The sequence below is a fragment of the Delphinus delphis genome, chromosome 3 (genome assembly GCF_949987515.2).
Source record: "Delphinus delphis chromosome 3, mDelDel1.2, whole genome shotgun sequence".
NCBI lineage: Eukaryota > Metazoa > Chordata > Mammalia > Artiodactyla > Delphinidae > Delphinus > Delphinus delphis.
The window spans coordinates 160571623-160585070 of NC_082685.1; the positions used below are offsets into that span (position 1 = coordinate 160571623).

Sequence of the window (13448 nt, forward strand, 5' to 3'; positions counted from 1 at the left end):
AAGGATCGGACTGACTGCAGTACTTTCAACTACAAGAGAAACCAGAAGACAATGCAATAAAATCATCAAGAAAATAAGAAAAAACAAAAATTCATCTGGGGTTATTCAAGAAAAGTAAAATAAAGAAATTTTTGTACGGACAGAGCTTCCCACCAGAGGCACTTCTACAGGATGTTACTGCGGGAAGGGCCATGAACCCAGGAGGACTGAGATTCAGGGTATAAAGGGATCCATTCTGACCTCAGACTAAAGCTGGACAAGGCCTCAGACAAGGTCCCCTGAAAAGCCAGAGCACCTGCACAGGCCTTCCCCGGGGGGCAGAGGAGAATTCCAACAGAGAGCCTGCAGAGTGAGCGAGAAAGCAAGGGGCCCCTGCACACACAGCAGGAATAAACCATGGCTGAAGAAGCACTTTCTCCTCAGGAATATGACTGCTAAGGACTGCATCCGAGGTGAACTGTGTGCAACTGCAGCAGAAGATTCGAGCATCCTCTGAAGGTTATGGGGGACCATAACATCTCCCTTGGCTACCACAGTGAAGAGTTCCACCAACTCCTTGTGAGGAAGACTCAAAAATTATCATCGAAGACCCCACTTTGTATCTTTTGTTCCTAATTACACGTATAATGCTTTGCTAACCATACGACAAACAGGAGCTAGTTCTTCAACCAGAACACACACATCACACAAGTGGTGCACAAGAAAGTGCCCCCTGTGAACCATCTGTGGCATACCCCCAACTCGGAGCATCTCCACTGGGCTCCCGCACGAGGCTAGCAGGGAAGGAAGGGGGCACTTCTCCACACACAGCCCCGCCGGCCGTGCCCCCAGCAGAGGCTCAGCCTTGCAGCCGTGGGTCCACGGGCCCTGGTGGGGCGAGCAGAGCAGGCACGACTGAGCAGAAGCATGGACACAAGATCATGAAATGACAGGAGAATTAGTGCTCTCAGTTCCATGACCGTTCTTCCTTATCAGTTAATCAAATTCATGTGGCCTTCTGCACGCAAAGACCCGGAGAGCAAGCTTCTCAGTAAGTCCTTCCACTTGAAATGAAAAATGCCCTTCAAACCCAAACTCTCCCTCTAAGAATATCAGCAAGTCAAGAACTGAGAGAGAGTGGTGTCAAGAGATTAAACAAAGCCTCAGGGGTGCAAAAACCATATGAATGTAAAGAACACAGGGGAAGTATTTGCATTAAAACTGTAAAACCTCAGGAAACAGTATTCCCCAAACATACCTCAGCAAAATGAATAATCCAATACAGATAAGACCACACGCACACGCATGTTTCCTAGGAAGTACATCTCAATATTTCATGGAAATGGATATACCGATGTAACTGCATTTTCTACTATAAACAGTAGGAACTCTATAAAGAAAACAATTCCAAACATACCTGATGACCCTCTTTCATGTATAAGTAATTCTTTCTCCTTTTCTATTTCATCCGCCGCACGATACATGTCCTCCTCGCTGAAATCATACCAAGTTAAGACATTTCAAAAATTTGTTGCACTGACAAGTTCCCTCTTATCACAACATGCAACTGCTGAAAAAATTTATGACACGCAAAGTTTAACTTTTTCACATTACATGATGACAGTCTGATAAAATATGGGTCTTTTATCTTAGACTCATGTTTCTAGCATTCCAATTCAGTTTTTTACTTTAAATGAGACATTCTACACCACTCCACTGGCTGCATGGCTCTGAGGCCATTTTAAATGTAACGTCTTTAATGCCTCACGTATGTGAGCATCTTAGCGTGCATCTTATCAGTGAAGCCATGCCATGCTGGAGATGGTGCTAATAAAAGTATACAGGAGTGCAGGCCAAGTGCCAACTTTAGTATGTCACAAGCAAATTTTACAAGAGCTACTCTAAAAACAAGGATAGGAGATTTACAAGTCCCCAGAGCTACAAAACCTCCCTCAGGCCCCTCCTGGTCCCTGAGGCCCACACGCAAGCAGCCACCCGCCTTCTGCCGAGCACATCCCTGGCACCCCGCATACTTTCACTGGGACTTAGCACAACAGCTCCCAAAAGAGTCTCTAGGCTCCTTCAGTGAGCTAACAAGAACCTACTACGTCCTAGAAAGGGAGAAGACCCCACTGGGTGCCAGACAAGGATGAAAAACGGGACTTCTGAGTTTTAAGATGCCTCCTTTTCCCCTCAAGATACACCACAACGTGACAATGATGGGAAAGAGAAGTGCCAACTCTATCTTTGCTGAAACCACAAGACATGTGAAAGCCCAAACCGTCCAAAAGTGGAAGAAGGGGTAGGAAGGGACGGAGGACGGGGTAAGCCTCGAGGCTAGTGGAGGGGCACCTGCTGGAAGGGAAGACCAGTACACCCTGCAGGGCCCCAGTAAGGCTCAGGAACTGGAGGTGCCAAGTGCTTCAGATGGTATAGGAGACACCCAGGGCTGAACACAAGGAAACTGGCTGGTGTACACATCAGGAGAGATCAGACCCCCAATTCCCAGTACTCCCTCCCCATGACAGCACACCCCCACTCCTCACACAAGACAGGAGGCTCCAGGCACCCTGGACATTGGACACAGGACAGAGGAGTTACTAAGGAACCGGGTGAGCGACTCGAGAGACGTACTCACACCCTGGATTCCCTCAGCCCCCCAGCTCCGCGTGCATCAGCCCAGCCGGAGGAAAGGGGACCAAGTGAGAGGGAACAAGAGACAGAAGAAGGGCCGCTGAGACAGAGACTGAGCTGGGCACTAACATACCCTCCACCCCTCTGAAACCCTTCAATGGCTCCCATATAAGCAAGGAAGTCTAAATCTGGACCCGTCCCACCATTCTAGCTTGTATTCTGTGATTGCCCTACACACACCCACACTTCTGTCCAAACACCTGACCGACTCTAGCCTGTGCTTTCATACCTGTGATCGGCTCCATCCATGGCCCGGCACGAATGGCTTACCACCTACCACCTCAGGGCACATGCCGTGTGGGTGGCCTCGCTGGGGGTGCCATGGCTGGAGTCACCCAGGGTTCAACCACTCCTCACTAGCCATACATATAACCATGCAACTCAAGTGACCACACTTCTCACCACCTAAATGTATCCACCTGTAAAAAGGACAGTAAGGGCTCCCCTGGTGGCGCAGTGGTTGAGAGTCCGCCTGCCGATACAGGGGACACGGGTTCGGGCCCCGGTCCGGGAGGATCCCACATGCCGCGGAGCGGCTGGGCCCGTGAGCCATGGCCGCTGAGCCTGCGCGTCCGGAGCCTGTGCTCCGCAACGGGAGAGGCCACAACGGTGAGAGGCCCGCGTACCGCAAAAAAAAAAAAAAAAAAAAAAAAAAAAAGGACAGTAAGAGCGCTCACCTCAAGAGACTGCTGTGAAAACAGACGCATAAATACTCAGCATTCAAAAACGTTAGCTAGCCTTATTAATTTTCATGCTACATCCATTCGTGTAGAGTAGTGGTAAGATCATTTCTTATTCCTTTCTTCCTTTTCTTCTCTCCACGTAAAGGTGATGGGGCGTGTGTGCCTGTCTTTTTTAACGTTGTGAGGTTGAGGGGACATACTAGGGAAAAGGTACTTTCCATGTGCTCTAACCCCAGTGAGATTTCAAGTAACAGGTGTGATGTCACCCATGGAGCCCGTGCCAGGGTTAAAAGCAAACAGAAACCAGACTCGCAGGGACTATACATCAAATGCTTAAAATAAAAAGTGACTAAATGTGTTAAGGTCTTTTTTCAATAGTTTAATGTTATCCTTTGGCCTCCTTCCTAGCGTTATCAAATAGGAGAGAAATTCTGATCCTATAAAACAGGCATGTAAGTGAATCATTTTCACAGTATCATTATCAGAAGCATGTCTTTGGGGAAGCCACTTCCCTAATCTTGGCCTCAGTTTTCTCATCTTCAAAACAAGAAGACCAGACAAGACCTAAATGATCTACATGGTTCCTCTTCCAGTTCTTAGTTCTAACAGACTATGAATCTATTCGCACGTCAAGCCAATTCTGTGGCTACGGGCAGGCATATTCACATGCACTCGTCTCCTTCCTTTCTAATCTACAAAATAAACAAAGTGCAATGGCAACACCAGTGCCCAGAGGAGGTTCTCTAAACAAGCATCTCTCTGCACAGCCACAAATACAAATTCCGCCAAAGACCAACAGGAAAGGGACGCAAAGGAGACTAGATGCAAAAGGAAGACAGAGCAGAAAGGGAGATTACTGGTAATAGAAATGCAGTGACTCAAGAGATACAAAAGAAGTAAAGCAGAAATTGAGGAATGGGAGGCCTGGGGTATATTCAAATGACTGTAGCTACACTAGATTTCATTCAGATTCCCTGCACAAACGTTTGCCAGCTTCCATGGCCACCAAGGACACGTGGCCAAGGACATTTGCTAACTTGCCAAGGCCACCAGGGAAACGATAATATGGCTTTTAAAAGCCACTGTTATCTCCTTGGAGAGAAGATAAGTTAGAAGTTCAAGCAATAAAGCTCAATCAATATGATCAGAAAATAAGACATTTAACAGCCAAAATGAAATATTCATCCAACATAAGGACCATCAACTGGAAAGTGAGAGAGATATATGAAAGCAAGAAAAATTAAAATAATTTTATTTAAGAAAATACTTCACTCAATAAACTTCTGCTTTAACTTTTTTAAGTATCAAAATATTAAAGCTGAAAATAACAACAAAAAGAAATTATATTTAAAGTTGGGAATCTGAAATAGCTAGAAGTTTAAATTTTTGTCATGGGAAGGGAAGACAGTGAAACAATGCAAGGAAAGGGGATATATGATAAGATAAAATCCTTGATGCTGACCAGTTTCAGAAATTGGGCAATCTTTTGTGTGTGTCAAGTTGGGGTAGGGATGAGGCGTGTCCACCATTTAGCACAAAGAGGCCACTGAAGTCCACAGGCTCAAATGATCACCACAGCAAAAAGTTTCCTTCTAGAAAACATACCCATCACTAGAAAAGTAGTAAAGAAAAGTAGGAGTCTTGGGCTTCCCTGGTGGCGCAGTAGTTGAAAGTCCGCCTGCCGATGCAGGGGACACGGGTTCGTGCCCCGGTCCAGGAAGATCCCACATGCCGCGGAGCGGCTGGGCCCGTGAGCCATGGCCGCTGAGCTTGCGCGTCCGGAGCCTGTGCTCCACAACGGGAGAGGCCGCAACAGTGAGAGGCCTGCGTACCGCAAAAAAAAAAAAAAAAGAAAGAAAAAAAAGAAAAGTAAAAGTCTTAAATCTGACTTGATTTCTTGCGGACCCTGGCATGTGAGTCATACTCAAGTACACAGTCAAGTTAAATTTTAAAACCAAAATGCTAATAATTTCTACTTAGAAAATTATTAGTTTAGTACCATAATGTTACTTTAAAGTATTTTCGAGCTCCCATTTTCTCTCAGAGATGAATTATTTTACTCTCAATATTAAGGCAATATACACCATTGAGTAGGTTACATGACATTGTCTACTAAATTATTATTATTCCTCTTGCTCTTTTCAAAGACCTGGATAACAATAAATGTTTGAAAACTTAATTTTAAAGTGCTTACTACATGTAGACAAAATTACACTACTCCCCAAAACAAAAGCTATAAGCGAAAAACACAGGGCTCAGTGAAGCAGAAGACATTTCTGTGAAGCCAGTTTTTCAATTCTAACATATATGCAAAGCTAACAAGACAGCACTTTAATCACTCACCGTTATGAACATTTGCACTAAGCTTCCCTTAGTTATCTAAAAAAGCTAAACTGAGTATGACTCTGTTCAGCTCTCTGGACTTGAACGCAGCAGTTCATGCTTAACTTGGCCTGTCCTAGAAGACTAATGGCCCAGGCAGTGTTGCTGAAAGTGTCAACCACTGTGACACCACGCACCATCCCACACAGGCACAGGAAAAGCAAAGACCACTCAACCCAGCCTTTCTCCACCTCTTAGCGGTTGTAGAGATGAGCGAACAACACATCAAATGTGGGAAAGTCCCGGCACCCAGGCTGAAATTCCACCTCCGATCTGCAAGTGGACTTTCCATGACTGGCTCGGGCTATTCCACGTGACTTCCAGAGGAGTCTGGGGACAACCAAGACACCCTCAACAAGCAGGTTTCTCAGATGCATCCCAGCTCTGAAGCAGGTTCTACATCCAGGAGGGGGAAGGGGCAGGAGGGAGTCGCTGTTACCCCATCAAAGACAGCCACCCCACTCCCCCGGGCTGCTAAGGTGGGTGGGAAAACACATTCGCACAGTAGCACATTTAGCAACACCCGAGGACAATGGCTTCACAGTTTGTTGTTCACAGCCCTTCTGAGAATCCACAGCTTTCCTCAGAACCTCAGTCCAGAAAAACATAAATACACTCATGATTTTGCCTTCCACTTCAGAGGGGTACACAGACACATCATGTTCCCCCCTACACACAGCCAGCCTGTGGACCCCAGATTCAAACCCTGTCCCACCGTCAGGCAGACAGAGAAGGACCACGGAGTAGTCTCACTTCTCAATTCCCTAAGCATGTCTAGCCTGGCCACCAACCATGTCCCAGGACCATCCTGGTCCTCAAGGACTGTAGTACTAGCTTAGCTAAGAGGAAGAAGTGACACAGCATAAGTTTCAACTGTATGGGTCAGGTGAGCAGGGGATGGAGTATAGGAGACCTGCTGATAGGAGGGAGGTAATGTCCAAACAAGTCAACTGAACCTGGTCTGACCTAATACTTCCTCAAAAGGGACACTGAATCATCTTGTGAGCCATCCCTAGGGCTTGTCCAAGGGATGTCAGCCAACCACAGCTCTCAAGCGAACTAAGAAAAAAGAAAGAAAGGAAAGGAAGGAAAGAGATTTAGGAAGTAGCTTATCCTATGATCTTTATATCTTTCTTCCCCACTATTTCTCTCCCTTGCAAAACACAGTGAGCTTGGTCACAAGGAATTTGTGTCCTACAGTACAGCCTGTAGGAAATGAGCCATCCCTTCCCCTACCCTTCACTGCACCTCTCAGAGTCACAGCCTGGATGTACAATATAATGGCTACAAAAGTTGGGCTGTGATTTGTATTCATAATTTCTATCCACTGAATGAATTAAAATGACTCTGCAGGGTATCTCAAAACATCTGCATTTTATGGTGTTTCATATTGCCAGATGCAAATATTTTACTCAATTCCTGTGCAGGTCAAACCTAACTTTCTGGGTGGAAAGAAGGGATTTGGCTCCAATGACAGAACAGCACAAGATTCAAAAACTATTTTAGGACCTAGTTCAGGCATTATTACACAATTTATTTATATCTACACTCAACTATTAGGCTGCATATATCATCATGTAAGAACTGATGTGCACACATTATACTGCAAACTATGGAATGGCAATGTTTATATGCTGCAGTACAGTTTCTCTAGCCCTTAAGAAAATATCAGAGTGCAATGAGAAGTAGCCCCACTGCCCGTATAATAAACAAGGAAGCCCAGAACGTAAGATACGACGTTCAGAAGCTGATATTTGAAGTTATCTTCACCTCCTTTCCCTGGCTCCCCCTTGCTCTCTTATGAGAGTTAAAAGAGAATGAGATCATCAAAGACAACAAAAATAGGAAGAAAAAGAAATTAAGCTAGTAAATAAACGGCAAATTGGAATATTTATTCCAGAAAAAAAAAAAGTGAAGTCTGCATGATTATATGTCATGGCCCTCTACCTAGTTTTGCTGAGAAAGCCAGAAAGACATGGGGGGAGGTCCCCACCCAGGCATCAGGGAACCTGGCCCTAAAACCTACTCCCTGCGCCTTCCTGGCCAAGCTGCACCTATCAAATCTGCAACTCAGTTTCCTAACCGATAAAATGACAAACCTAGGCTGGGTTGTTGACATTCCCTTCAGCTCCACGCCCATAATTCTACTGACAGTAGAGAGAAGAGGCACCTGTGCCACAAAACCTTTTCGTCAGGGAAGAGTGTTCCTTTTGCACCATGACCCATTTCCCCAGGTGCTCAGACTCTGGGAACCACATCCAGCAGAAAAGCTTGCCAAATAACTCTGTGTATTTGGGGGACTGTGGTTCGGACTTCAAAGTTTCTGCATCTCCCAGGAGGGCACGACACAGCTGAGGCTGAGAAACAGCATCTGAGGGCCAGGGCCGCTAGGTGGGGAGCACAGCTGAGACCACCGGGGCCTAAGTGCGGCAGCAGCAGTCAGCCTGGAAGCCGCAGGCAGGAACCAGCACGGGCTGGGAAGGGGCAGAGGCAAAGACCACCCCCATGCGCACCCCAACTTCACCCGCTGCAGAGTCTTAGCTAGGGCTCAAACCCAGGGAGCAAAACTGCAGCCACATCTGCTCACATGGGCCTGCACAGTGGTTTCAATTAAAAAATAAAAGGCTACTATTTAAAAATCAGGGGAATTCCCTTGAAGTCCAGTGGTGACAATCTCTGGCGGGGGAACTAAGATCCTGCAAGCCGTGTGGCACAGACAAAAAATTTTAAAAAATAAAAGTGAAACATCTGGATGTAATTTAAAAATAAAATAAAAATCAGGACATTTCAAACAAAAGTCAGAATATCTGGAATCTTCTATAGGCTGGAACTTAGTGGACCCTGTCCCCATAGGACTCAGCTCTCCAGGAACCCATGTGACACCTGCCTAACTCCTGGGGGCAGGAGTTTGAGACCTCCTGCTCTAAATCTTAACCCATTAAGTGTGGATAATACCATCCCAAGGGGCTTGGGTGCTCAAGGAGAAGGTCAAAGTCCACGATAAAGAGCCATGCAAGCAAGAATTATTGTAATACATTATCTGCAATAACAGTTCCCCCAGGACCCCTTTTTAGGAAATGGGGGGGAAAAGCACACTTCCCAGCCAATTAAGATCTCTGTCAAACTGGTTACCTGAGTGCTTTCGTCAATTTTGGAATTCCAAAAGCATTTATATGTGACTAGAACTTGAAAGTGCAGAAAAGTTTCAGCCTTCAAGTTTATATTCTGCTTCCACCCCTGCCCCCAAATCCTTGCAGAAACTATAAACTCTTCCGATGTACGCAGCCGCCTTTACAGTTCAATAAGGAATTGATCTAAGCAGCACTGCCTTTCGTATTTAAAAATCAAGGCGGTTGGGGACATCTAGTTAAGCAGCTAACAGGCAAAAGAATTGGGGCAGACTCCGTCCAAAGTCTGTCCAACAGGTGGGACGCTCATCAAGCGCAGACTTGCCTTCCAAGAACAAGCAGGTCGCGTGGCTCAGCTTTCCTGGGGTTGTGACAGCGACAACCTCAGCCCCTTGCCGCGACAGGTTGGGGGGAAGCGCTAATGGAGTGGGTTATAAGATAATACGCTTCTGGAGTCTGTTTCCCAAGTTGCTGGAGCTTTCTTTAGCTTTGGAGATATGGAAATGTCAAAAAGGCGGGGGAGGGTACTGGATAACCAGAATTTTAAAACGCGCCTTCCGGAAAAACTTTTGTCATCGGACACACTGGATACAAAAGTGTCTTCACCGACGACCTTACTTTAAAAACAAGGGGGCGAAGGGCCCTCCGCCGGCTCCTCCCCCGGCCACCTCACCCCACTCCACGCCCGCCCGTGGGTGCCGAGCCCGGGGCCCCACGCCGCTCCCGCCGTCCCCGCCCCGCGCCCCGAACTCACTGCTCGGCCGGGCACCGCACCGCGACTCGCGGCTGGCCCCCGGCCACCGCTTTCTCGCCCTCAAGCGCCGCGGCCCCCGCCTCCCGCGCCGGCTTCTCGGCACAGCTCTCCCCCGGCCACGCTCCGGGCTGAAGCATCGTCCCCCGACTCATGGGGCCTCCGCCGCCGGCGGCGGCGCCGCAGGGGTTCGGCCGCCTCCCAGCGATCCGGAGCCCCTCCCGTCGGGGCGCCAGGCCGTGGCCGCCGCTGCAGCTCTGCTGCTCGCCGGTTACCGACGGTTCACAGAACGCTTCCGCACACGTCACCACCGCCCGCCCCGCGACCTCTGACCCGCGGCGAGGGGGCGCGGCCCGCGACGGCCGGGAGTCCCGCGACGCGGAGCTTGCGCATGCGCCTGCGCGGGCCGAGCCGCCCGAGAGGACCGCCCACGCGAAACACTACTGCGCTTGCTCCACCCCCGCGCGCCGCCGGCCAGCCCCAGAGTTCCCAGCGCGCGGTCATTGACCTAAGAGTCGCGGCAGCTCCTCGTCGTCGAGTCCCCGGGCGTGAGGGAGAGGAAGCGCTGGACGGGCGGCGGAACTCGGCCTCGGTGAGGAGGAAGAGGGCCGGCCTGGGGCGTGAAGGGTACGAATATGTTTGGGCGCCTTACAGTGTCGCTCTGGGCTTCGGAGCCTCGCCCTCCACCAGAGGTTCCTCGGCTGTAGAGCGAGGAATGTGGTCCAAGTGGGTGATGTGCTGCTCCCCCGGCCTCCCATGGGCGATGCCGTCACCACCCAGCCCCGAGCCTGGAGCCCGGCGGGCTCTGGCCTTCGGCGTGGTGCCGGGCTTGTCGCTCCAGAGCTGAGTTAACAGCCATCCCCTCCGTGAGAAGGGGGACACGGTCCTACCCAACTGGTGAGCCAGCGCAGCACCGTGTGTGTGTGTGTGTGTGTGTGTGTTGTTGGACTACATTCTTTCAAATAGGAAATTTGGGGGGCTTCCCTGGTGGCGCAGTGGTTAGGAATCCACCTGCCAATGCAGGGGACACGGGTTAGAGCCCTGGTCTGGGAAGATCCCACATGCCGTTGAGCAGCTAAGCCCGTGTGCCACAACTACTGAGCCATGTGCCACAACTGCTGAGCCTGCACTCTAGAGCCCACAAACCACAACTATTGAGCCTGTGCTCTAGAGCCTGCGAGCCACAACTACTGAGCCCACACTCAAGAGACTGCAAGCCACAACTACTGAGCCCACGTGCCACAACTACTGAGCCTGCGCTCTAGAGCCTGCAAGCCACAACTACTAAGCCCACGTGCCACAACTGCTGAGCCACGACTGCTGAGCCTGTGCTAGCCCACGAGCCACAACTACTGAGCTGCATGCCACAACTGCAGAGGCTGCGCTCTACAGCACGCAAGCCACAACTACTGAGCCCGTGTGCCACAACTGCTGAGGCTGCACTCTAGAGCCTGCAAGCCACAACTACTGAACCCTCGTGCCATAACTACCGAAGCCCGGAGACCATGCTCCACAATAACAGAGGCTGCTGCAGTGAGAAGTCCATAAACCACAACAAAGAGTGGCCCCCACTCACTGCAACTAGGGAAAGCCTGCAGCAACAAAGACCCAATGCAGCCAAAAATAAATAAATAAATAAATAAAATAAATCTATTTTTAAAAAAACCAATAGGAAATTTGATTTAGGAGGAGCAAGAGCAAAGGGAAAATATTAACAGACTTCAAAGATGAGAAGACAAAAATGCTTCCTGTCCAGGGAGGGAATAGCAGAGTAGCTGCTAAAGATGAGCAGCAGTCATAGGTGCAAGGGGCAAAGAGTGCAGGGCCAAAGTATGGAGGAAGGGAATGGCTTGGGCAGTTCGGAAACCTACAAGGGGTTCTGGGGTAAAATGGGTTCATAATGGGGTTTTATTGAAAGATGAACCTGGAAGAAGGGTACTGGAGACCAGATCTTGAAAATCCTCCTTCAGCTGACGAGGAACTTTGTGTTTGATCCTCCTTGAAAGATCGGAAGGAGATTATTTTGTCTGCAGTTAGAGAAAAGGTTGGAGAAGGGCAAGACAAGGAAACCAGTATAGGGAGACTATGTAGTAATGGGCATCAAAGGGAGAAAATGGCTGAAAAGAATACTTGCATTTTATGGCAAAGAAGTGTGGCGAGTTTTCTGCTTTAATTTTATTTGAAAAAGTAAAATACACATGCTAAAAAAATTCAGAGCACACAAGAGAATATACAGTCAAATTTTGTATGGATGTTAAGGGTGTGGGATTATAGTGGGATGGCTAGTGTCCCCTAAAATTCATTCTCCAACTGGAAATGCAATGTGACCTTATTTGGAAATAGGTTCTTTGAAGATGTAATCAGGTAAAATGAGGTCCTGCTGGATTAGAGTGGGTCCTAAATCTAATGTGTGGTATCCTTATATAAGAAGAGAGGGTGCAGACATATATAGACACAGAAGGAATTAGGACATGTGAAGATGGAGGCAGAGATTGGGGTGATGTAGTTGGAAGCCAGGAAATGACAGGAGCTGCTGGTAGCTAGGAAAAGACAAAGGTTATTCCAAAGAGCCTGCAGGAGAAGCGTGGCCCTGCTGACAACTTGAGTTCAGATATCTACTCTCAAGAACTGTGAGAATAAATTGCTGTTGTTTTAAGCCTCTCAGTTTGTGGTACTTTGCAGTAACAGCCCTAGGAAACTAATACAGGGATAAAGATGAAGGCTTGTAAAATACTATTAGGCTGAATTTATTGATAAGAGCCTACAAAGCAGATACATTTTACATCAAAGGGTTAGAAAAAGATTAAGTTTGTTTGATTGTTTGCGGAGTATGTCTCTTCCAATTGTACCCATGGAACTAAGAAAATAACCACAAGATGGCTTTCAGAGCCCAATGGACCCACTGTGAGAAGAAACTGAGCGAAAACACCATTGATCACTTGACTTCCTTCCACCCAAAAGTGCCTACACTAAATGAAGTTGAAGTGCCAGAACTGCCTGGGATACTGTAGAGGAAGATCTCCAAAGTCTTGGGAAGATGGGAATCTTAGAGTTGATTTATCATGTAAGACTTTCTCACCCACCTCAGGAGGGTCCAGAGGACATTACCCATCAACATGACTATGAGAAGTAATTTGTGAAGTGAGTTCCAGCACCCTTGAAGAGATCTGCAATTGCTCCTCTCTGTATTCAGATGTATCTTACAATGGAACCTGTTATCAAACTGAGATTCTTAAATGCAGTGGTGATGATGGGATCTCAGGGTGGCAGGTAGGTACTAGTGTGGTTGCTATAATGGACAGCTGAGCCAAAGCAGTAATCAGAATTGTCTGACTCGCAGAGACCTGTGGTATTGGCTAGTTGATCATGGTGTCCCTAGAAAAGAAATAGATGGATAATTACTAAATTCTTACTTGGTCTTTATAAGCAGAAGAGTTCTGGGAACTCCCTGGTGGTACAGTGGTTAGGACTCAGTGCTCTTACTGCCGAGGGCCCTGGTTTAATCCTTAGGGAGCTAAAATCCCACAAGCTGCACAGCGCAGCCAAAAAATAGATTAGCAGAAGAGTTCTGGGTCTATGAACAGAAACCCTAACTTGTGTCACTGAAACAGAAAGTCACAGCCCCTCAGTCAGTTCCCAGGCTTGAGCCAACTTACATACCCAGAACTCTGAAGGGCAGGCCAGATCTTCTTGAGGAAGGACCCTACTTCAGTGCCAAAAATGTATAGTGTTAATTTTTTCCCCAGCCTTCCCCACAGGGTCCTATAGCCATCAACAAGAGTGACTGTTCGTTGGAGGAAAGGAAATAACCAGACTTTTGGGGCTTAGTAG

The 13448-nt window shown here is 47.9% G+C and overlaps 1 protein-coding gene and 1 long non-coding RNA gene across 6 annotated transcripts in view; one reads left to right on the forward strand and one right to left on the reverse strand.

Annotated features, from left to right (window-relative positions):
- The window catches only part of OTULIN (OTU deubiquitinase with linear linkage specificity), a 33030-nt gene extending 23101 nt beyond the window's left edge, over window positions 1–9929 (reverse strand). Inside the window, exons 1-3 of one of the 2 annotated variants that reach the window (XM_060009650.1) lie at window positions 9621–9929; window positions 4962–5180; window positions 1397–1473 (exon numbers count right to left, since the gene is read on the reverse strand). In XM_060009650.1, the coding sequence (XP_059865633.1) occupies window positions 1397–1473; window positions 4962–5180; window positions 9621–9772 (448 nt within the window). In that variant the 5' untranslated portion in view covers window positions 9773–9929. The remainder of the gene's footprint in view (window positions 1–1396; window positions 1474–4961; window positions 5181–9620) is intronic. The other variant, XM_060009651.1, reaches the window with a different exon arrangement.
- Window positions 9930–10077: 148 nt separating this feature from the next.
- LOC132423668 (uncharacterized) overlaps window positions 10078–13448 on the forward strand; it is a 58902-nt gene continuing 55531 nt past the window's right edge. For all 4 annotated transcript variants that reach the window (XR_009519027.2, XR_011246434.1, XR_011246433.1 and 1 more), the window contains exon 1: window positions 10078–10209. This is a non-coding gene — a long non-coding RNA (uncharacterized lncRNA). The remainder of the gene's footprint in view (window positions 10210–13448) is intronic.